This window comes from Pezoporus wallicus, unplaced genomic scaffold, assembly GCF_028554395.1.
Source record: "Pezoporus wallicus isolate ANWC-B61680 ecotype Strahan unplaced genomic scaffold, APGP_CSIRO_Pwel_v1 contig_7896, whole genome shotgun sequence".
Classification (NCBI taxonomy): Eukaryota; Metazoa; Chordata; class Aves; order Psittaciformes; family Psittacidae; genus Pezoporus; species Pezoporus wallicus.
This window is the reverse complement of record NW_026639609.1, coordinates 207,952-229,620: the sequence shown is the minus strand read 5'-3', so window position 1 is coordinate 229,620 and position 21,669 is coordinate 207,952. Positions and strand designations below refer to the sequence as shown.

The 21,669-nt window shown below is 44.5% G+C and overlaps 1 protein-coding gene and 1 non-coding gene across 2 annotated transcripts in view; both read left to right on the top strand.

Moving 5' to 3' along the window:
* The first annotated feature begins 819 nt into the window (after positions 1–819).
* SF3B3 (splicing factor 3b subunit 3) overlaps positions 820–21,669 on the top strand; it is a 32,481-nt gene continuing 11,631 nt past the window's right edge. Inside the window, exons 1-15 of the mRNA XM_057415181.1 lie at positions 820–925; positions 1,350–1,676; positions 2,817–2,989; positions 3,361–3,502; positions 4,574–4,686; positions 5,428–5,565; positions 6,581–6,684; positions 7,983–8,148; positions 11,164–11,259; positions 11,778–11,850; positions 18,260–18,411; positions 18,837–18,992; positions 19,397–19,552; positions 20,257–20,400; positions 21,295–21,417. Of these exons, the coding sequence (XP_057271164.1) occupies positions 856–925; positions 1,350–1,676; positions 2,817–2,989; positions 3,361–3,502; positions 4,574–4,686; positions 5,428–5,565; positions 6,581–6,684; positions 7,983–8,148; positions 11,164–11,259; positions 11,778–11,850; positions 18,260–18,411; positions 18,837–18,992; positions 19,397–19,552; positions 20,257–20,400; positions 21,295–21,417 (2,133 nt within the window). The 5' untranslated portion in view covers positions 820–855. The remainder of the gene's footprint in view (positions 926–1,349; positions 1,677–2,816; positions 2,990–3,360; positions 3,503–4,573; positions 4,687–5,427; positions 5,566–6,580; positions 6,685–7,982; positions 8,149–11,163; positions 11,260–11,777; positions 11,851–18,259; positions 18,412–18,836; positions 18,993–19,396; positions 19,553–20,256; positions 20,401–21,294; positions 21,418–21,669) is intronic.
* LOC130602392 (small nucleolar RNA SNORD111) lies at positions 4,880–4,959 on the top strand. Its single transcript, XR_008972895.1, has one exon. It is a non-coding gene; the product is annotated as a small nucleolar RNA SNORD111 (small nucleolar RNA).

The window sequence follows — 21,669 nt, the reverse complement described above, 5'->3', positions numbered from 1 at the left end:
AGGGATTGCGCAGGCGCGGAGCTCATGGCGGAGGGGTGCAGAAGCGCGCCCGCATAGGCAGGACTAGCATCCTCCGACCATCCGTCTCCATCTGCACGGTAAGGGCCGCCCTGTCGAGTCGCGCCCGCGCAACAGCGGCCCCTCGGCTGGGGGGGCTCGGTATGAGCCGCGATCTTGCCAAGGAAGAGGCCGCGGCACCGAGCCGTTTGGGCCCCTCGGTGCCTGGCCTGTGGCGGGCGGCCAATCCGGTGGGTCCGTGGCCGGTGGATCCGTGGCCTGTTCCCGGAACACGGCTTGGCAGTCCGGGGCGGTACTGGGCTGCGGGTCCGGCCTGGGCTTCGGCGAGGTTCGGCGCGATGAGGGCCGGTTCCCCTTGCCTGCCGCAAGCGTGCAGCCGCCAGTCCCTGCCGCGTTAGCCCCGGGCAGGGGATTGATTCAGATGCTCGCCCTAAACCGTTGTGGGTTGGTGTGGTTCATATTTAATGAAGAGGGGACATGAGCGATGTGTAACAGCGTAGGGCATCCCTGGAGATGTTATTCTCTGATTTTGTTTGATTTCTGGACAACTGAAACCACAAGAGAAGTCATTAGCTGGACGTCGTGGTGAGGCACACTGCAGTTAGGAGCTCAGCAGCCTGGTCTTCACTGGGAGAGCCTTTTGCCTCGTAATAAATGCCACATAACTTCAGCTGAGTGGCAGCCAGTGTTCCAGTGTGAGGTGATAAACTCAGACAAGCAGGGGGGCAGCAGTTCTCTGTGCCTTATGGAAGGCTTTGGTGTTGCAAAGTACATTTTTTTGATCTACTTGTTGCAGACTCGGTGGAGCTACGATAAGGTGACAAACCCATTGCCAACATGTTTCTCTACAACCTGACGTTGCAGCGTGCCACTGGTATTAGCTATGCTATCCATGGCAATTTTTCAGGTAATTTTCTTCTCCCTTCATGCATCTAGGCTTGAGCTTTTTGGGTCGTAGTGGAAAAAAAGGTGGTTTTTATTTGGTTTAGTTGCTGACATTAGTTTGCTTCAGTGTGCCTTTTTTTTTTTTTTTTTCCAGTGGTATATTGTTATTTCCTCTTGAGCTGTTGTAACTTGTGGAAGGATCAAGAGAAGTTTGGGTCGATTATCTATAGATTTAATTTAGTAGTTTTTTTGGGTTAGTTTTCCTGGTCTGTTAAGAAGTACTCAATCAGTAATGAATGTAGTTGCTTCGAATTCTTCCATAGAAATCATAGAACTCCTTGGCATTTACTAGTAATGAAATTTTATTTTATTTCTTGTAGTGCTTCTTAAAGTTGCATGTTCTGCTGCATTCTTGCCAACTCTTTGTCACATTTTGGGTTCTCTAGGAACCAAACAACAAGAAATTGTTGTTTCCCGTGGCAAGATCCTGGAGTTACTGCGCCCCGATCCCAACACAGGGAAAGTTCACACTCTGCTAACTGTGGAAGTGTTTGGAGTCATTCGGTCCCTCATGGCCTTCAGGCTGACAGGTGGCACCAAAGACTATATTGTCGTAGGCAGTGATTCGGGGCGCATTGTTATTCTGGAATACCAGCCCTCAAAGAATGTTTTTGAGAAGATTCATCAGGAAACCTTTGGCAAGAGTGGATGTCGCAGAATCGTTCCTGGCCAGTACTTGGCTGTAGACCCAAAGGGCCGTGCCGTCATGATCAGTAAGTCAGTATATCAGCTTGGTTTCACTTTATCTTTCTTTCTTCTGTCTTGTGGATATTTATTTTGGAGTGAGTTTCTGCCACTCAAGGTGTAATTGGAAGGGTTTCTCAGGTAATTGCTAAGCTATGAGACATGAGAGAATGCAGGCATTCAGAATAGTTCTTTGATGCGCATGGAATTGCACAAATGAATTCTAACGCTGGAAAGAGGCCAGCTTGCTTAACGGTGCACAGATCCACAGAGTGCCATGTCTGGGAGAGAAGTTGGGGTTGCATGCATCAGTGCCACCATGTAGTCACTCAGCTGCCGTAGCCTGAAGTGACGTTATGAGTTCCTTACTCTTCTCTGAGATATATCATGGAGGCAGTTAGGTGCATTTCTGATCCAGCTTCCCCAGTAGAAGGACACTTGGGTGATTTTGGGGGGGTTTTATAAGATTTGCCACAAGGTGTCTTAGTGAATTGGTCCTTTTTGGCAACTTTCTGAGTTGCCAAAGCCAGCTTTGTACAGTGCTGCTTTCCTACACACTGAGAGCTTGAAGCGATAGTACTTTAATAGTGTTTTTGTTTTCTATTAGGAATATCAACAAATAATGTTTTCTTTCTAACAAGTCTTGTTTTCATGAGTGTGGAGGTAGCCAGTTACAGTTGTGCCATTCATGTTCATAGTGAGTGGTTGTTATGATGTGGATACTGCATATCGCTTAACTAAGAATGGATTTTCTTAGTAACAATATTTCTGAAGAGATGTTACTGCCAAATGGCTTTAAACGGTGGAAGATCTGCCTGTGCTCAATTTGGTTTTCCCTCCCTGCAGTCTGTCATCTCTTGTGTGGTAGAATGAGTGAGTAGACCTGCCTGTAGCCATTGTAGATTGGCTGTTGTTCTAGATGAGCGTAGCTCAAAGGGTCAGGTTTTGCCTTTAAAGAGCTGGAGTTGGCATTTTTGCTTGCAGCCCAAAACATTTAAAATGAGGCGTTTAAAGTTAATTGGTGGCACAGAGATAAATACTGATGGTGAGCTTCAGCAGAAGTAACAAACATTCTCTTGCAAGGCTGTGTATTGATACTGGACTGCAGATATGGTCAGATTTGATCAGCAGGAGCTGTGCTTCAGGCACTGTTGTCCTTGTTTTTGCAGGTGCTATTGAAAAGCAGAAGCTGGTGTATATCTTGAACAGAGATGCTGCTGCTCGTCTCACCATTTCCTCCCCACTGGAAGCCCACAAGGCCAATACTTTGGTCTACCATGTGGTGGGAGTCGACGTGGGATTTGAAAACCCAATGTTTGCTTGTCTGGAAATGGATTATGAGGTGAGAAGAGCTTGATCTCCCTTTGCCGTCTTTTGAGCTTTGTCATGCCTCTTCTGTTCTTAATCTGTCTGTGGAGGCAGGGAATGTTGGCTGCTTTTGCTGTCTGAGGCAATTTTCAGTTGTGAGCTTGCTTTTTGTCTTGCCTTCAGTCAGAATAGACAAATCTCTTCTTTCTAGGTGATGATTCTTAAATTCTTGCTTTTCAACTGCAGATGTGCGTATTTTCTTCCTCCGTACCTTTTGTGGTGCATCTTCCAGCAAGTCTTCTTTTGGATTTCATTCTAATGCTACTCAAAACTGTTTCCCATGTGTCAGCTTTGTTCTTTCTTTAATACCTTTCTTGAAAGACTCTTTCATGTGTTTTGTTTTAGGAAGCAGACAATGATCCAACAGGAGAAGCAGCAGCCAACACACAACAGACATTGACATTTTATGAACTGGACTTGGGTTTGAACCATGTTGTTAGGAAATACAGTGAGCCCTTGGAAGAGCACGGCAACTTCCTCATAACAGGTACTGCCAACTGCACCACAAAGTCATTTTCCCATGAATATACTTGGTTCCCGTTCTCCCGGGAAACAGCCAATATTCTTCACATTTTGGGAGTTGTGTTGATGGTAGCTGGAGCCATTAGTATAAATTAATTGACTTTGGAGTTGGATAATGAGTGGTGGTTCACACATGGAAATGTCCAAGAATTCCTAGATACAGCTGTGTTGTGAAAGTGCTCCTCATCTCTTCTTTTGGATGTATTCTGGATATTCTCTGGATTCCAAAGCTAAGAGATATTAATTAGATTGCATCTAGCTGGGAGCAGATGCAAAACTACGCATTTTTAGGTAATACGGGAGTACTTCGTACTCTCATACAGGATTCCATCAGTTAATAAATGTTTGAAAGACAGTATATGAATCCATGTACCAAGGTGGTATATAAAGCAGCCTAATGCCTTCAATCTGGGAAACCACTGGAGTGCTGCCGATTCCTCTTGCAAGTATGAAGGAAGCTAAACTAGTTGACAATCCTTGTGGGCTTGCCCTGTTGTTGCACCTTCTGTAGGCAGCTGTTGAGACATCCAATACTGGACTGGATCCGATGACTACCACTATTTTGAGCATATCTTTTGTTATGCTGGCACCTCAATAGAAGTGTTTTAAAAAACATACTCTAAAAATGAGAGATAAGTCAGGAAACCATCTGGTGGAATTTTTTTTTTTGACGGCAAGCAAAGATGCCAGTAAGCCTAGGGTTGTGTTTAACTGACAAGTTGCTAATACGGTGTTTTGGGCATGTGATTTTCTAGACAAGAATAAGCCAAGAAAGCTAAAACATAAGCCATTTGAAGCTACATCCTTCCTTTTTCTCCTTCCTGGTCCCCTAGTTCCATCTGCCATCTTGTCGTGCTGACACAGGCAGCTGTACTTGGTTCTTTGTCTTATCCTTTAATAAGAGCAGATTATGTAGGGTGATGGAGAGGACTGAAAGCTATGACACTTTAAAGAAAGCCTAAAGAAATGTTCTGCAGGCAGCAACTCAGATCTGTGGGAAGGGCTTTTCTCATAGTATTTCTTCTTTTTGTCTCAGTTCCTGGTGGTTCTGATGGACCTAGCGGGGTGCTAATCTGTTCTGAAAACTATATTACTTACAAAAACTTTGGTGACCAGCCTGATATCAGATGCCCAATTCCCAGAAGACGGGTGAGAATTTTGTGATTCCTATCCTTTTTTTTAACATTAGCTTTGTCAGTGCTAAGTGAAAGCTTTGTGTTTGCCTTTTGAGATTAAAGGTGTCAGGGAGGCTTTACAGTAAGAAAAAAGGAGTTAAGTCTGTTAGCCTCTCACCTACCTTACTGGATGCAAGTTAACGCAGGAGGGAAGATGGAGGTGGGCATAGCCTGAAGTGATGAGCTTGGTTCATGTCTCTTCTCTGAAACCTATGCTGGAGATACTCCAAAAACTCTGATCAGGCCAGCGCTGTCTGTGTACAGTGGCATTATGTGAGGTGGTGAGTCATGGTTGCTGTTGTGTGCCCAGGTAAATTCAAGAGCTGCTTTGTTGCATCTAAGGCTGCTTCCTTCACCTTTGGTGTTGCAAATTGTGTGCTTTGAGCACCTGCCAAGGTTCAGCTGCTCACAAAGGGCCACATGTGGATTGCAGCCTTTTCCTCGATGTCTGGTTTTGTTATGTGACAAGTTATCTGGGGAGCAGAGCGAAAAAGATAGGTGATGTTTTGGCACAGTGTCTTAGAAATTTATTGCCTTCTGGGGCACAGGTGTACCAAGGGTAACTATGGGTACAATGGAGGAGATGTGCTTTGTCTTTAAAGCCTCCTTGCATGCTGTCAGCTCTTTAGGCACCTATGAAATTGAAATTCTTCAGTTGGAGAAATCACATCTGCACTTGCCAGGTAGGTCCACCAATGACATCTCTTTCTTGCAGAATGACTTGGATGACCCAGAGAGGGGTATGATTTTTGTTTGCTCTGCTACACATAAGACCAAGTCCATGTTCTTCTTCCTGGCCCAGACAGAGCAAGGAGACATCTTCAAAATTACTTTGGAGACTGATGAAGACATGGTAAGCGTTATGTGAAGAGCATCAAAAGCATTAAGTGTCCTTAGACAATTACTTTGGTGCTCTGAAGTGAAAAAAACGTACTGTGGGCTTAGCTGTGTAATGGCACATGGTTTGTGCAATTTGTAATACTGTTACATCTGCAGTTCTAACTGATGTTCACTCATGCGGAGACACAGTACCAGGTTTGCAAAATCCTGTGAGAACTGTGCTGCAGAGTCATTTGGGTATACTTTAGATGTTCTGCAGGCAGTTCTCTCTTCAGAAGATGTAAAGTTTGGTCCATGAACCTGCATAAGGAGGTATTCGAAAAACTGATTCTGGGGCACTGAAGTTTCTCTTGATCACAGTAGGTGCTCTCTGTTTCATCTCTTGATTGAATATTTATATGCTGTTATTTTTTTATTCGAATTGAGGTAGAGTTGATCCATGAGTTCGAATCAGAGGCTTGCAGTGGCATGCCACTGGTTGTCCTAGTATTTTGCAATGAAACTATTTCTGCTGCAGTGAATCAGTTGGGGGTTTTGAGTAAATGTCAAATATCAGTTCTTCCTTCATCTAAACATGTCAGTTTAGGGACGATTGTGTTCCATCTTTAAGTGGCTTCAGGTCATTCTTGAATGTTTCACCAAGAGCTGTTGTGACTATATGAAATGTAGAAATACACTCAAGACAGTTATTTCTTCACATGCAGGGGAACGGCTAGTGTTCAGTGAAGCAAATTTCTTTTTGTTCAACAGCTTGCTATTTTTGCAGCTGCCTTTTTTTTCCCTCCAGACTGATTCAGTGTTACCAAAAGTCTTCAAATAAAATGGGCAGCCTGACTTTTGTGTTCAAAATTGTCTGCTGTATTTCATGATTCATAACTTGCTGTCCCAAACTACTGATGTGGTTAAGCCTGGCCCACTCTCCTGCTGCTTTTTTTTGGAGACGATAGCTAAGCAGCTGCTTTTAATTAAGCCACACATGTACAGCTCTAGCCCTGTACTAGTACAGTCACATCTTCCTCTGTTTTCAGGTTACAGAGATTCGTCTGAAGTACTTTGATACTGTTCCTGTCGCTGCTGCCATGTGTGTGCTGAAAACAGGGTTTCTGTTTGTGGCATCTGAATTTGGAAACCAGTGAGTAAACAATCTGATGTCAGTATTTTCCCCCTGGAAGACAGGTTTTCTCTTTGTGGCATCTGAATTTGGAAACCAGTCAGTAAACAATGTCAGCATTTTCCCCCTGGAAAACAGACTGTTTCTGTTCAGGGCTGCAAACTGGCACCTGAACCTAATGAACGTAGAAAGACAACACTTCTGTTTTCATTGGTACATTAATGCTCTGTTCACATGTCTTGAGCAGAACAGTTGGCTTAGGATATGACTGAATGGAGGGACTTTCTTGTTTGAACCCAAATTAGATATTGCAGAGCACAGAGCAAGAGATCATAATCTGTTGCAGTAGGTTTTGGAAGAATTGGGCACTTGAAGTTCATATGACATCGATTGTGTATCCAGATGAATTATCTTTTAGTTTGATAGTTTTCATTGAACTTCTGTGTGTTGTGAAGTAGGTAGACCATAGAAATTGCGGTCCTTTCCTTACCAGATGTTTATTTGAGGACTTTCTCAATTCATATTTGGGGTTCCAGGCTATTCTGAAGACGCAAAGACTTTGCAGGCCTTTCAAGATGGTTTAACAGTGTCCGAGTGGGGAATTCACAAGAGTAAAGACGGGAACTTTTATTTTTTTTTCTGACTATATCTGCAGTCAGCCACCTGAGGGAGCTCCTGCCAGTTTACTGCAGTGGCTGAACTGGGTTGCGTAAACCAGGCACTTGAGGAAGCCATATTCATTTGAACTTTATTAAAACCAGGAAGTAAATCAGTCTGTATATCTGGGGTTGTGGTTTTTTTTTTGTTGTTGTTTTATTTCCCCCCCTCATCTCCTCTGAAGTTTAACTTGATTATTGTAACATTTAAGTTCATAAAATGGAATAGGGAATACAGATTAAAATAGTCAGATGAGAATATTCCACTAAAAAAAGATAACTATGGAGTTGCAGTCTTAGCCATTGTCCTTGCATTTGGCCTCAGCTCTCGGTTGCTGCTTTGGCTCTAACACAAGACTATCTGAAAGGCTAGTGGGTAAATGGAGAAAACACTGGGACTCTGGGACACCGTGCCAGTGACAGCTACAAAGGTTTGAGGGGGCGGTTGTGAATTTTTTTGTTTGGAGTTTTTCTTCAAGGTCTCTGATTCCCTTTAAAGAGTTTTTCACCAAGATGGCAATCCTTAAGGCTAAATTTTGATAGCTGTATAATGTAAGGAAGGATTTCCCTCTGGGGCCTGAGTATCTCTCTATGCCTTACTTAGAGAGAAGTCTACATGACCTTCACACTGAACATGCTGTTGCTCTTGCTCTCTGTCTCAAGTTACCTGTACCAGATTGCTCACCTGGGTGATGATGATGAGGAACCAGAGTTCTCTTCTGCTATGCCTCTTGAGGAAGGAGATACATTCTTTTTCCAGCCACGACCTCTCAAGAACCTGGTGCTGGTGGATGAGTTGGACAGTTTGTCTCCTATTCTGTGTTGTCAGGTATGTTGCCATCAGCAAGCTTCCATTCACCACTTAAGTCTTTCTCATTTACAGATGAGTTGATCATAGGTGAATGATTTTTTCTTCAGAGTATTTGTGTGTAAGCAGAGTCCCAAAGCTGCATTATCCTAGGTTTCCAGAAATACTGCTCTATAGTAAATCCTGGTAGAAAAGCAAGCCTGCTAAATTCTTGAGCAGCTGCTTAAGACTGGTATTTGGCCTGGCAGCCTTTGATTCCTGAGGTGATAAATATATATATATATATGTATTAAAAAAATATATAGGAAGTTGACAAGGCCTTCTACAGGCAGCTGAGAGCGGCCTCACAGTCACAGGCTGTGGTCGTCGTGGGGGATTTTAACTTCCCTGATGTTTGCTGGAAGGACTACTCAGCAACCCAGCCACAGTCCAGGAGGTTCCTCCAGTGTATGGATGATACCTTCCTCATGCAAATGGTAAATGAGCCACCCAGGAGAGGAGTGCTGCTGGATCTCATCCTCACTAGCAAGGAGGGTCTGGTCAAAGCAGTAAGGGTTGAGGGCTGCCTTGGTTGCAGCGACCATGAGATGGTGGAATTCAGGATTTTGTGTGGTAGGACCAGTAGAATTGCAACCCTGGACTTTAGCAGGGCAAACTTTGGCCTTTTCAAGCAATTGCTAGGGGAAATCCCATGGGCAAGGCTGCGTGAAGGTAAAGGGGCTCAAGATAGTTGGTTGGCATTCAAGGATTGCTTTTTCCGAGCTCAAGATCAGAGCATCCTGACACATAGGAAGTCAAGGAAGAGGGCCAGGAGACCTGCATGGCTAAATAGGGAATTGCTGGGTATGCTCAAGTGGAAGAGGAGAGTTTACAGGTCATGGAAGGAGGGGCTGGCCACTTGGGAGGAATATAAGGCTGCTGCTAGAGGATGTAGGAAGGCAGCTAGGATGACTAAGGCCTCCTTAGAATTAAATCTGGCGAGAGGGGTCAAGGACAGCAGAAAGAGCTTTTTCACATACATGGCAGATAAAACTAACACCAGGGGCAATGTAGGCCCACTGATGAACAGGATGGGTGCCCTGGTGATAGAAGGTACAGAGATGGCAGAGTTACTGAATGCCTTTTTGTCTCTGTCTACTCTGCTGCGGGGCAGTCCTGAAGAGTCCTTTACCCCTGAGACCTCAGATGAAGTCAGGTCAACGGAGCGGTTTGCCTTAGTCGATGAGGAATGGGTTAGAGACCAGTTGAGCAATCTGGACATCCATAAATCCATGGGTCCAGATGGGATGCACCCGCGGGTGCTGAGGGAACTGGCAGAAGTCATTGCTAGACCACTCTCCATCATCTTTACCAAGTCTTGGGAAACGGGAGAGGTGCCTGAGGACTGGAGGAAAGCAAATGTCACTCCAGTCTTCAAAAGGCAAGGAGGACTTGAGTAACTATAGACCAGTCAGCCTCACCTCCATCTCTGGGAAAGTGATGGAACACCTTATCCTTGGTGCTATCTTAAGGCATATCAAGGATAAGAGGGTTATGAGGGGCAGTCAACATGGCTTCACCAAGGGGAAATCATGCTTGACCAATCTCTTAGCCTTTTATGAGGAAATAACACGGTGGATGGATGATGGCAGAGCGGTGGATGTGGTCTACCTTGACTTCAGCAAAGCATTTGACACAGTCTCCCACAGCATCCTCACGGCTAAATTGAGGAAGTGTGGTCTGGATGATCAGGTAGTGAGGTGGACTGTGAACTGGCTGAAGGAGAGAAGCCAGAGAGTTGTAGTCTATGGGGCAGAGTCTAGTTGGAGGCCTGTAACTAGTGGAGTGCCTCAAGGGTCAGTACTGGGACCAGTATTATTTAATATATTCATCAACGATTTAGATGAGGGAATTGAGTGTACTATCAGCAAGTTTGCTGATGACACTAAGCTGGGAGGAGTGGCTGACACGCCAGAAGGCTGTGCTGCCACCCAGCGAGACCTGGACAGGCTGGAGAGTTGTGCAGGGAATAACTTGATGAAATATAACAAGGGAAAGTGTAGAGTCCTGCATCTGGGCAGGAATAATCCCAGGTTCCAGTATAGGTTGGGGAACGACCTGTTAGAGAGCAGTGTAGGGGAGAGGGACCTGGGGGTCCTAGTGGATGACAGGATGACCATGAGCCAACACTGTGCCCTTGTGGCCAAGAAGGCCAATGCCATCCTGGGGTGTATTAGAAGGTGGGTGGTGAGTAGGTCGAGAGAGGTCCTCCTTCCCCTCTACTCTGCCCTGGTGAGACCGCATCTGGAATATTGTGTCCAGTTCTGGGCCCCTCAGTTCAAGAAGGACAGGGACGTGCTGGAGAGAGTCCAGCGCAGGGCAACAAAGATGATAAAGGGAGTGGAGCATCTCCCTTGTGAGGAAAGACTGATGGAGCTGGGTCTCTATAGTTTAGAGTAGAGGAGACTGAGGGGTGACCTTATTAGTGTATATAAATATATAAAGGGGGAGTGTCACGAGGATGGAGCCAGGCTCTACTCAGTGGCAAACAATGATAGGACGAGGGGTAATGGGTACAAACTGGAACACAAGAGGTTCCACTTAAACTTGAGAAGAAACTTCTTCTCAGTGAGGGTGACAGAACACTGGAACAGGCTGCCCAGGGAGGTTGTGGAGTCTCCTTCTCTGGTGACATTCAAAACTTGCCTGGACACATTCCTGTGTAACCTTATCTAGGTGTTCCTGCTCCGGCAGGGGGATTGGACTAGATGATCTTTCGAGGTCCCTTCCAATCTCCAGCATACTGTGATACTGTGATATCTGGACATGGTGTCAGCAGCAGTTCTGTGCTGCCCCTCTGCTGACCATCAGACCAGTTCTCAGCTCTGCAGAGAGTTTGCTTAAAACCTGATACTATTTCAGCACAGCAGATAGTACACCCTATGGCATCTTCACTGCTTTTGGTGTTTAAAAAAAAAACATTCTTAAAGCAGTAGTGTGGCATGTATAGTTTAATTCTTTCTTCCTTTGGGTATTGACACTTATTTCTCCATACAGATAGCAGATTTGGCCAACGAAGACACACCACAGCTGTATGTGGCTTGTGGTCGGGGGCCCCGGTCATCTCTGAGAGTTCTAAGACATGGACTTGAGGTAAGACTTCAGCACTTAAGAAGAGAAGCTTTGGAGGACAGCGGGAGAAAATCCTTGCAATAAGGGAACTGAAATGAAGGGATTCTCCTTCTGCCATTGGTCTGGAGAGCAGCTTTCTCTAGACTTGCTTCTTGGAAGTAGAAGGTTTATATTGTTTACTCTTAAAGTCGCAGAGGCTTTTTGTTCAGTTGACTCCAGCCACGTGCATTTTTGTCTCTTCTAATACTTGAGTTTATTGAGCCAGAACATCCCGTTGTCTCTGCCAGCTGCTGCTGTTCTCTTTGCTGGGGATGGGTGACCTTCTAAAGCTGATCATCCAGAGCTCTGATGTTGCTGTATCAGTGCTGAATGTATTCTACCCCGCAGCACAGGGAGAGAGCATAAGAATTAGGAATTATTAGCTTTCCTGCCCCATTGTAGGAAGGCTTAACAGTTGCTGGTGGTTAGGTGGCTTAATGTAGTTAAGTCTAAACATCTGCCCATTCTTGCAAAAGAACCTTCTTTCTGTTTACTCTTAGGTATCCGAAATGGCTGTCTCAGAGCTGCCTGGTAACCCTAATGCTGTATGGACAGTGAGGAGACATGTTGAAGGTATGCAGTATTTTCCTAAAGCACAAGGAGGTGATAATGTTTTGTGGTGTATTTTGCTGTTTTGTCTAAGGACATAGGAAAGGCGTTGCATGATGCTTGTGTGCCATCTGTGAAAGCTGGGTTTTGAATCAGCAGCCACCTCTTTGTACTTAGAAGCCACCTTCTGGTCCCCTAGAATTGTTGTTTCTGAATGCAGATGCCTGCAGCTGGATCCGTCACCCAATATGCTGTGTCAGCTGTACTTTGCAGCCTGAAGCTGCTGGCCTCCACATCCTTTCCCACTTCCCATAAGTTCTTGCTCTGACATCAGCAGGCATTGATTATGCTTTTTATTGGAGCATACTCTCTGTTACATGCATGTTGACAACTACAGTAGTCAGCTCTTTGTGGGAGAGTGGGATACAAATGACAGATCAAAGAAGATAAATCAGCAACAGTATTTGTATTTTTTTACTTCCCTCTATGCATTATCTGCAAAGAAAATGGTCTATTTGGGCTAGGGGACACTTCCTGTTAAAAAACCCAGCAGTGTATAGAGTGCTGCTGATTCCAGGAAAGTCAAGATTTGAAATCGGCAGAATAGATGGAATTATGGGCTTGGTTTGACTGGTTGGTTGTTTTTTTTTCCTGATGTGAAATAACAGGTTTACGTTATTAAAGTACAAGAGGAAAGAAATACAGTCCCTTGTGCTGTCTTTCTCTTGAGGGTGAGAACAGAGGCAGAGTTTTGTGTTTCCTCAGAAACACCTAAAACCCCTGAAACAGATCTGTTCTGGGTGCTGGCAGCCTCAGTGATTATTTTCTGGGGAGAGCTTTGTAAAATCTCACAAAGATTTGTTGTTTATATACTGGATATGGAAATGACAGGTTGTTGCAGTGGAGACCTTAGCCTGCTGTGGTGACGCTGTATCCTGTTTTTAAGCAGTCACAGGTAGCATGTTTTCCAAGGAAGCCAGTAACCCTGTGGTAATTTCAAACGTTGCTGTGGGATTTACCTTGCCATCCAAGACATGCCATCATTTCCCATACTCGTGTGAACATGCTTGAGCGAGTATGGTGGAGGCCACGGAGATGCTGCGAGGGCTGGAGCACCTCTTCTTGAAGACAGGCTGGGAGAGCTGTGCATGTTCAGCCTGGAGGAGGGAAGGCTCTGAGGAGACCTTAGAGCAGCCCAGTGCCTAAATGTGCTACAGAAAACCTGGAGAGGGTCTTTGGACAAGGGCCTGTAGGGACAGGACAAGGGCGAATGGCTTTAAACTGACAGAGAAGAGACTGAGATGAGAGCAGGAAGTTCTTCTCTGTGGGGGTGGTGAGGCCCTGGCACAGGTTGCCCAGAAAACCTTTAGCTGCCCCATCCCTTGAAGTGTTCAAGGCCAGGTTGGACAGGGCTTAGAGCAGCCTGATCTAGTGGAAGGTGTTCCTTCCTGTGGCAGGGGGTTGGAACTGGGTGAGCTTTTCAGTTTCTTCCAACCTAAACAATTGTGTGATTGTCTGTGATTCTAAGACTCATGTACTGCCTAAGCAGTATGGAAAGAACTTTGAGCACAGAGTGCCTTCGTTTTCCCCAGAAATAAAAGGGTCAGAGGAAAAGTATTTCCACAGTTCATGTGAAAAATAGTGTGCTTTTCTTAAAAGAGGTATTCCAGTTTGATAGAGACAAACCTTTGCTCCTCTTTTCTGGAAGAGGAGTTGGTAACATCTGTTCCTCTGAGAGATGGAGGCTTCTTGCATCACCTTGCAGTCTGAAAACCTTTGCCCTTGGGGTTCCAGAGAATGCCTTCGACTTTTCAGGAGAGAGAGGACTGTTGCTAACCTACATAAACCAGGCCAGTTTTGCTGCCCCTTTTTCCTCCTTGCGAATTCTCCAGGCTGCAGCATGAAGATCATCTCCATGATTTCAGAAGGCTGGAAGCTGTGGCTGTTACGAACCATGCTACTTTCTGAGTACAGTTTAAAGTTACATGAAATCAATCCCCGAGTTACAACCCTTTGAATTCAGGAACAGTTTGTCTGGGTTTAAAAGCAAAAAGCCTGCAGAATCATTTCAAACATTGAAGTTGCGCGAGTGCTGGTTTTTGTGCATTCCATTTGCAGTGCTGGATTGCCTGGTTCTGCCTCACTGCCACAGTGTCCCTGTGCTGCAGGGCCTCTGTAAGATACAGGTTTGCAGCCTTCAGAGCAAATACTAACCTTGGCTGGTATGTGGTGATACTACCAATACCAAGCCTTTTTTTTTCTTCCACAGGTTGCTGGTGGTGGAGGTGCTGATCACCACAGGTGTGTACTCACTGCTAGGGGCTACTGTATTGCCCCACAGCTTAACCACAGAGAATCCCAAAATCATGGAGCTAAACTTTTCAGTAAACGAATTCTAGGAGCTGTTGTGTAGTTGGAGATTGTTGCCTGTAGCTGAGGGGTAGAAAACAACTGCCATCTCCCAGTCTTTGGGGGAACAAGGTACTCAACTGTGTGTCTGCAGAATGGCCAGTCCTTGCTAAAATCAGAGGTGTTTTTTTATGGGCGTTTTCAGCTTCTTTCTAGACTGAGGATTGGCTCCACGCTGCTTTGTAGAGACCTTGAAGAGAAAATGATCATGTGTGCTTGAAGGTATTGCTGGCATGGGAGCGCCCTGTGGTTATGGGATGCTGTTACGGTTTAAGCCCAGCTGGTAACTCAAAACCATGCAGCTGCTTGCTCACTCCCCTTTATCCCTGCCCACTCCTGGTGGGATGGGGAGGAGAATTGAAAGAATGTAAACCTCATGGATTGAGATAAGAGCAGTCCAATAACTAAAGTATAGTATAAAATTCCTAGCGCTAACAATAATGATAAGGGAAATAACAAGGGCAGAGAATATACTAAAAAGTTAAGGGAAAAAAAAAAACCAAGAAACCTTAATGATGCACAGTATACTTACTCAGCATCTGCAGACCAATACCTAGCTTGACCTGAGCAGAGATAGGTCCCTTCCGAGTGACTCCCCCCAGTTTCTCTACTAGGCATGATGTGCTGTGGTATGGAATACCCCTTGGGCTAGTTTGAGTCAGGTGTCCTGTCTCTGCTTCCTCGTGGTTTCTTGTGCCCCTCCTCTCTGGCAGAGCACGAGAGACTGAAAAGTCCTTGATTGGGGTAAGCATTACTTAGCAATAACTAAAACATCAGTGTGTTCCCAGCATTGTTCTCAAGACTAAAGCTGAAAGACAGCACTGCACCAGCTACTAGGAAGGAGGAAAATAACATGGCTGACCCCAGGACACATGCATCTGTCCATCAGACAAGTAGATGGGGTTTGGACCAAACCCTGTTGCAGCTGAATATTAGGGTGTGGGAAGCTAGATGGCTGGGTGCTCGGCTGTTGAGATACATGCAAAACTGAGAGCTGACAGCCTGCCTTCCCTACCTGGTGCTCCTGCTTGAAAGGCAATATGCAGTGACTCTCAGGTGCAGAGTCTCCATTCAGTAGTCAACAGAAACACAGGAAAATGTGCTGTCTTCCCATTAGTATCTTTTAAGTGAGAATAATCCCTACCTTTGTTGCTCCTCATCTCTCTGTTCACTGAACAAGTCTTAGCTGGTGTCTGCGTTTGTGTTGGTTCAAATTCACATGCTGCAGAGCATGAATAAACTGTACCAGGCGTGGGCTGGTGTATAGGAATGGAATTCTCATGGAATAACTGAAACTGAATCCGTAACAAATAACAAAAAACATGGTAGGATAGAGTTCATGGACTGAAATGTATATTTTCATAACTGTCATGTGGATGAAGGTGCAGAAAACTTGTAATGAATGCATAGGAAAATTAGTCTAGCTGTGGTTCTCCAGAGTCATTAAAATGTCTCTGTTACTTGCTGAAAGGAGCTAACTGGAGCAATTAGAACAGTAATAAGCATCTCTGAGGTCATGTGTCTTTGTATTTTGCGTACAAAATAATGAGTATCAGTTCAGAACTCTGGAGAGCCTGATGTTATGCTTGAGATTATGCAGAGCTAAGTAGATACCTTTTCATATTAAAGTCTATAGATCTTTTAGTTTTTGAGAATACTTCTCAGTGTGCTACAGGGATTTAGTCTTCTTAATCTCAACTAGGCTGGTATATTTTCTAGACCAAAATTGTATTGTTTTGGATCTGGATGAATGCATCTTATTCACTGACTTAATTCTGGTAAATCAAACCCTTTATTTCAAAAGCTCCAGCCAAGAGGCATTAAGTAACACTACTGGACTTCAAGCAAAAATGCACTGGTCACTGTTATTGACCCAAACTTAAAGGCATGCTCTGATATAACTGTAAGCCAGTGGAAAAAAAAGATCATCAGAACTATAAAGAGGTAGGAATGAGTTTTCATTTGGAGTAAGACTAAGGGAATCTGTTTTGCTTTCGAATGGGAGTTCTTTGTCCTGCTCCAAATCGTGGTTACGCCTCCAGCTGGGACATGGTGGTTTATCATGAGAATGACAGCCCCCAGGGAAGAAGGCAGCAGCTCTCAAGAAGTTAGGAAAGCACTGATGGTCTTTGAAATGGAATTTTAGAACATCCCGTCTACAGGATATTTATTAATTAAATGCTTAGCCTGTGAACTGCTAAAACCTCTATTTAAAACAGTCGAGGAATTCTTTTAGACTTCTGGTGTTGAAAAATTCAGGCAGGTTTGTAGGAGCAGCTGCTATTTAGTGTGGAAAATAATGAGTATGTAGTAGTGCATGTCTTGCTGAACTATTACCATCGGCTGTTAACGTTAAGAGAAATTCTCCTGTTAAGCTGTGTTTTAAGTAGTAACTGATTGGTTTCTGTGTGCAGGTTCAGTTCTTACGTTCTCATTTCCACAAGTGGGATTTGCTCCTGTCTGGGGGCTTTAGGAGAATGTTAGAAGTTTATGCCACAGACCACTGTTAGAATTGCTTTAATGGCACAAAGCTCTTCAGTTTGATCGTAGCTGTGGTCTGTATACCAGGTGAGGGAGAGAAGAATGATGGGATTTTTTCACTTGCATATTTTCAGCTGTATGTAAGACCTTTCTGTTACAAACGTGACGCAGCATGTTTGGCAGAGCCTCCATATAAACAGGGTGGATAAGAAAAGGATCCATTCCTGGAGCATTTGTTTCAGTTGGCCCAGTTCTGTTTCATTAAGCTGGTGCATGGTATTTGCTGGCATCTTGTATTCAACCCAGCAAGAGTTCCCTATTTTCTTTCTCTACTTTGGGAATCTTTACCCACTTCTCCATGTCTCCCACGTGTGCAGATTATGGAGAAACTCTGCTCAAGAACAAAAACTGTGACAGCTCTCTTACACCCTGACCTTTGCTAATTGTCTTGTGCTGTGGTGCATAGGTCTGAGCTTTAGGTTGAGTTTGGTTAAAATGGGGAATTTTTTCTTTTTAAGAAGTAGCACTTGTATAGCAACAGCAGCAGAAGTGGAGTTGCTTCTAAAGCAGTTTTACTCCACTGAGGCTTCTGCCTCCGTTTCCCAGCAGACTTCATTGTTTCTTTTGCTTTTGTTATTCTGTTTTAATGAGACTCCTCTCCCCCTCTTTAATGCCTGTTACCTTCTGCAGAATGAAAACGGACAGCAGTATATCAGGGCATTCCCTTTACCTACTGACATTGTTTCCCACAAAATTTCCTTATGAGCTCTTATGACTGTTTTAATTAGCATAGCTCTTCCACATGCAAGCTACTGGACTCTAAAGCTGTTCCTCTTGGGAGAAGCCAGTACTGGAGATAGTAGTTGCAATACTGTCACTTCTTCCAGTAGAAGTAAAGGTCAGTGTTTGCTCTATCTTAAAAACAATTGTTTCTTATCCCAGAAGACTGTAGGGGTGGCTGTGTGATGAATGTAAGCTAGCTGAGCTTGTAGATGAGGACAGAGCACGCTAACCCAGAGCTCCTCTGTTGCACTGCACCCAAATTGTTCTCTGCAGCCTTTTATTATGTGTATACTGGATTAGGTACAAGGTCCTGCAACCTACTGTTTGCAGCATCCATGGTGTGGTTTCTGCAGATGAGTTCCATGTGTTCATATTATTGAGGTATTCAGTTTGGTGTCACTGGGTGTTAAATCTGGATTCAGCTCCTGGTGTGACGTGGGTCAAGTGCTAAAGACTTCTAGACTTGAACTGTCTTTGAAGAATGTAGGCTGGAGCCTTGCATGCCAGAATCCAGAGTATGGTGAATTGACTCTGTATCGGGATCATGATTTGACCCCTGGTTCAGTCTTGCATTGTTTGGAGTCTAGCAGTGGCTGGCTTTCAGACCATGTCCTAGAACGAACTTGCACAACACTGCCAGCAGATTTAATTATCGCAGGAATTCTGAGTAACTGCTGGACATCTATCAGGCTGCTAATTTTGTTGGGAAGTCTTGCATTTACTTAATCAACGCCCTTTTTTCCCTGTCTCCCTTAACCAGATGAATTTGATGCCTATATCATTGTGTCCTTCGTAAATGCCACACTGGTGCTGTCTATCGGAGAAACTGTAGAAGAAGTGACTGACTCAGGATTCCTGGGTACTACACCCACCTTGTCCTGCTCTCTTCTTGGTGACGATGCTTTGGTACAGGTAATGGAAAGCTGCTTCTGATGTGTCTGATTACATCTGCCACTTTCTGCTTGCGGCATGGCCACAGTTTCTATGTTAGTGCAGCATATGTTGTGTTAAAAGGTGTGGATTGGTAAAGGGTGACATGATTCATTTCCTTTCCCATTTTACACTGTGCTAAGTGAGCTGGACCAGCTGAAGATGGTTCTAATCTCCTTCGTTGTGTGCCCAGTAGTTCCTTGCTGTAGCTCAAAGATATGCAATGGTTCCAGCTGGCAGGTGATTTCATGCTAGTTCAGCCTGTTGCATAGCCAGTAGATCACCACTGCCAGGAGTGGTGCTTTCTTTGGCTTTTGTGTGTCAGAACCACCAGTGAGAGTTGTGAAGGGTGATAAATACAAAACTGCTGTGACCTTTTTTTTTTTTTTTTTTTTTTAATCTTTCAGGTTTATCCAGATGGGATCCGGCACATCCGAGCAGATAAGAGAGTAAATGAATGGAAGACGCCAGGGAAGAAGACCATTGTAAAATGTGCTGTGAACCAAAGACAAGTAGTGATAGCACTGACTGGAGGAGAACTGGTTTATTTTGAGATGGACCCGGTATGTATATTAATGCTGGGAATGAGTTTTGATAGAGCCAGATGGACTATGAGGCATACCAGAGACTGATCCTTGATGAGACCCGCAGACATGGATTCTGTAGTGAAGCATCCTTCTTGAATGAATAGATAAAAGCCCTGCAGAGCTGGACTCTGTTTGTCTAAGATAATTTAATGGCTAATTAGACTGAGGCTGGAAATTGTGTACTTACCCTACTGCTATTCTGGTTCTTCCAACTGTAGCTGAAATAATGCTGTAAATAAATGTTTTTTTAAAAATACAGACAATCCAAAGCACTGGCCTAAAAAAAAAAAAAGTGCTGGGGGGAAGGTGTGGAGAGACATTTGATGCTGGTTCACTCCATTGGGCAGTCAGTAAGTGTCTTTTGTGCTTTTTTTTTTCAGTCAGGACAGCTGAATGAGTACACAGAAAGAAAGGAGATGTCAGCTGATGTCGTTTGCATGAGCCTGGCCAATGTTCCTCCTGGGGAGCAGCGCTCCCGCTTCCTTGCTGTTGGGCTGGTGGACAACACTGTCAGAATTATTTCCCTTGACCCTTCAGTGAGTAGCTGTGTTGTTGCTGCCTCTTGCATTGGCTTGAAATGCTCAGAAGGGTATTCCAGAGGTGGGCTGTATCCATCCAAGCTGTCTCTCCATATTCAGGTGGATGACCAGGAATGAATAGCTTGTGTGGCTTTTCTGTAGGAGGAAGCATGGCTCCTGATCCTAACCTGTAACAATTTCCTTGTTTTATCTAGCCTCACCCTTGCCTGGAGGTTCAGCTGATGAGAAATTATTGCTTCATTGTTTTGTTTCAGATTTTGGTTTTGTGTGTTTTGGGGGGTTTTGTTTGTTTTTCTTGTCTTACTGTTTAAACCTGTACTAAAGCAGACTCATTCTGCAAGCAGGTCAGCACCAAACCACCATTAATTTCTCTCTCTGCAGCAGAGAAGTTTTCAGCAGATGACTGAAGTAACAAACTTTGCTTAGGTCTCTCCATGCTAAATAGCGGCAAACTGCTAGAACAGTTTCGAAGAATCTAGTTTATCTCTTCCAAACCCCAGGGCTGCTACCACAGATTGGATTCTTGCTTGCCAAAATCCACAGAGCCAGTGTTTATTTGGACTTTTTCCTTTTTTGTGTGCTGAATACTCTTTTTGGAGATCTAAAAGGGCATCTCAAAATTTCTTAGATGTAGCTTGAATCCCCTCTTGCCATGCCAAGCCTTGCTGACTGGTGTGCTACCTCTATTCTGTCTCCCATAGGATTGCTTACAGCCACTGAGTATGCAGGCCCTTCCTGCTCAGCCTGAGTCATTGTGTATTGTGGAGATGGGTGGGACGGAGAAGCAGGATGAGCTGGGGGAGAGAGGCACCATTGGCTTTCTGTACCTGAACATTGGACTGCAGGTGAGGGGTGCCTGCCTGGTTCTGGCAGACGTGTCTTGGTGAGCTTTCACTTGAAAAATGGATTGTAAAAGTAGCTTTGTCATCATGCAGCACAACACAAAGCCTGGCTGTTCCTCTTTGTTACAACAGGCTTAACAACTAAGATGGGGGAATTCACTGCGTGACATGTGGTGCAAGTTTCACCATGCATTCATGGACTTAAGGTTCATCAAAAGACAGTGTATTGTCCTGGGGGTCTTGTAGATCAAAATGTGCTTTTCCCCTTCCAGAAGGAGGGCATATTCTTAAGAAAAGAAAAAAAAAAAATCTCTGGGTAAAATGTTGGGCAGTTCTTTAGAAACTGCCTGTAGGGCCGAGTGTATAAGGAGTAACTGCCCATAGCCACAGGCTCTGCCCTAATAACCCTGCTGTTACACAGCTTTTTGTTGCATCCGGTGCTGTCTCTGTGATCTTCAACCAAAACGTTCTGACAATTCAACATGTAGTAAAAACAGTCAGAGCAGCCTAGGTTCTTTCACATGCTTCAAGCTTGATGTAAGAAGCTCTTTGTAAGTAGCATGATGTTTTGGGTAAATACTTTGTACCAAGAGGGATTCGGATCTGGAATTAGCCTCAGGTTTTCATGGTTTATGGGATGTACTCATAAGCCATTGGTCTAGTTTTTTGCTTTTTCCTGTTTGGTGTACATGTGTTTTACAAGTAATTCCTTTTGGAATAGGAGTGTGCAGGAGCTATGCTTTTTCATATGAAGAGCCAATTTGGATATAGTTATAAAAGACAGTTGTACCAGAAACTAGGAAACCTAGGAATAGACACCCAATTCTTCAGAAGTTTTGAGTAATGGCTGTTATTTCTTGTCTGTAATCTTGATCTATTTGGTTTGCTGATGTCAAGAATGGTGTGCTGCTGCGAACTGTCCTGGATCCTGTTACCGGTGATCTTTCCGATACCAGGACCAGATACCTTGGCTCCCGGCCTGTGAAACTCTTCCGAGTCCGAATGCAAGGCCAAGAGGCGGTAAGTGAGGCAAACTCAGAGGGGTACAGATCCATTCTCCAGACACAGCATCCCATGTTTCATTATTGGTGGGCAGAGTGGGAAACTGTCCTTGCAGTACATTAGGACCCTCTGGGTGGGGGGGGAAGTAGAATGACTTAGAATGACTTCCGTATGGAACTGCTTGGCTCGCAGTTTGCTCTTTCACAAACAGCCTTGTTCATGTTGGTATTCCCCTTCTTATCAAGTAATGTGTAGTGCTGCCCTGCGTGT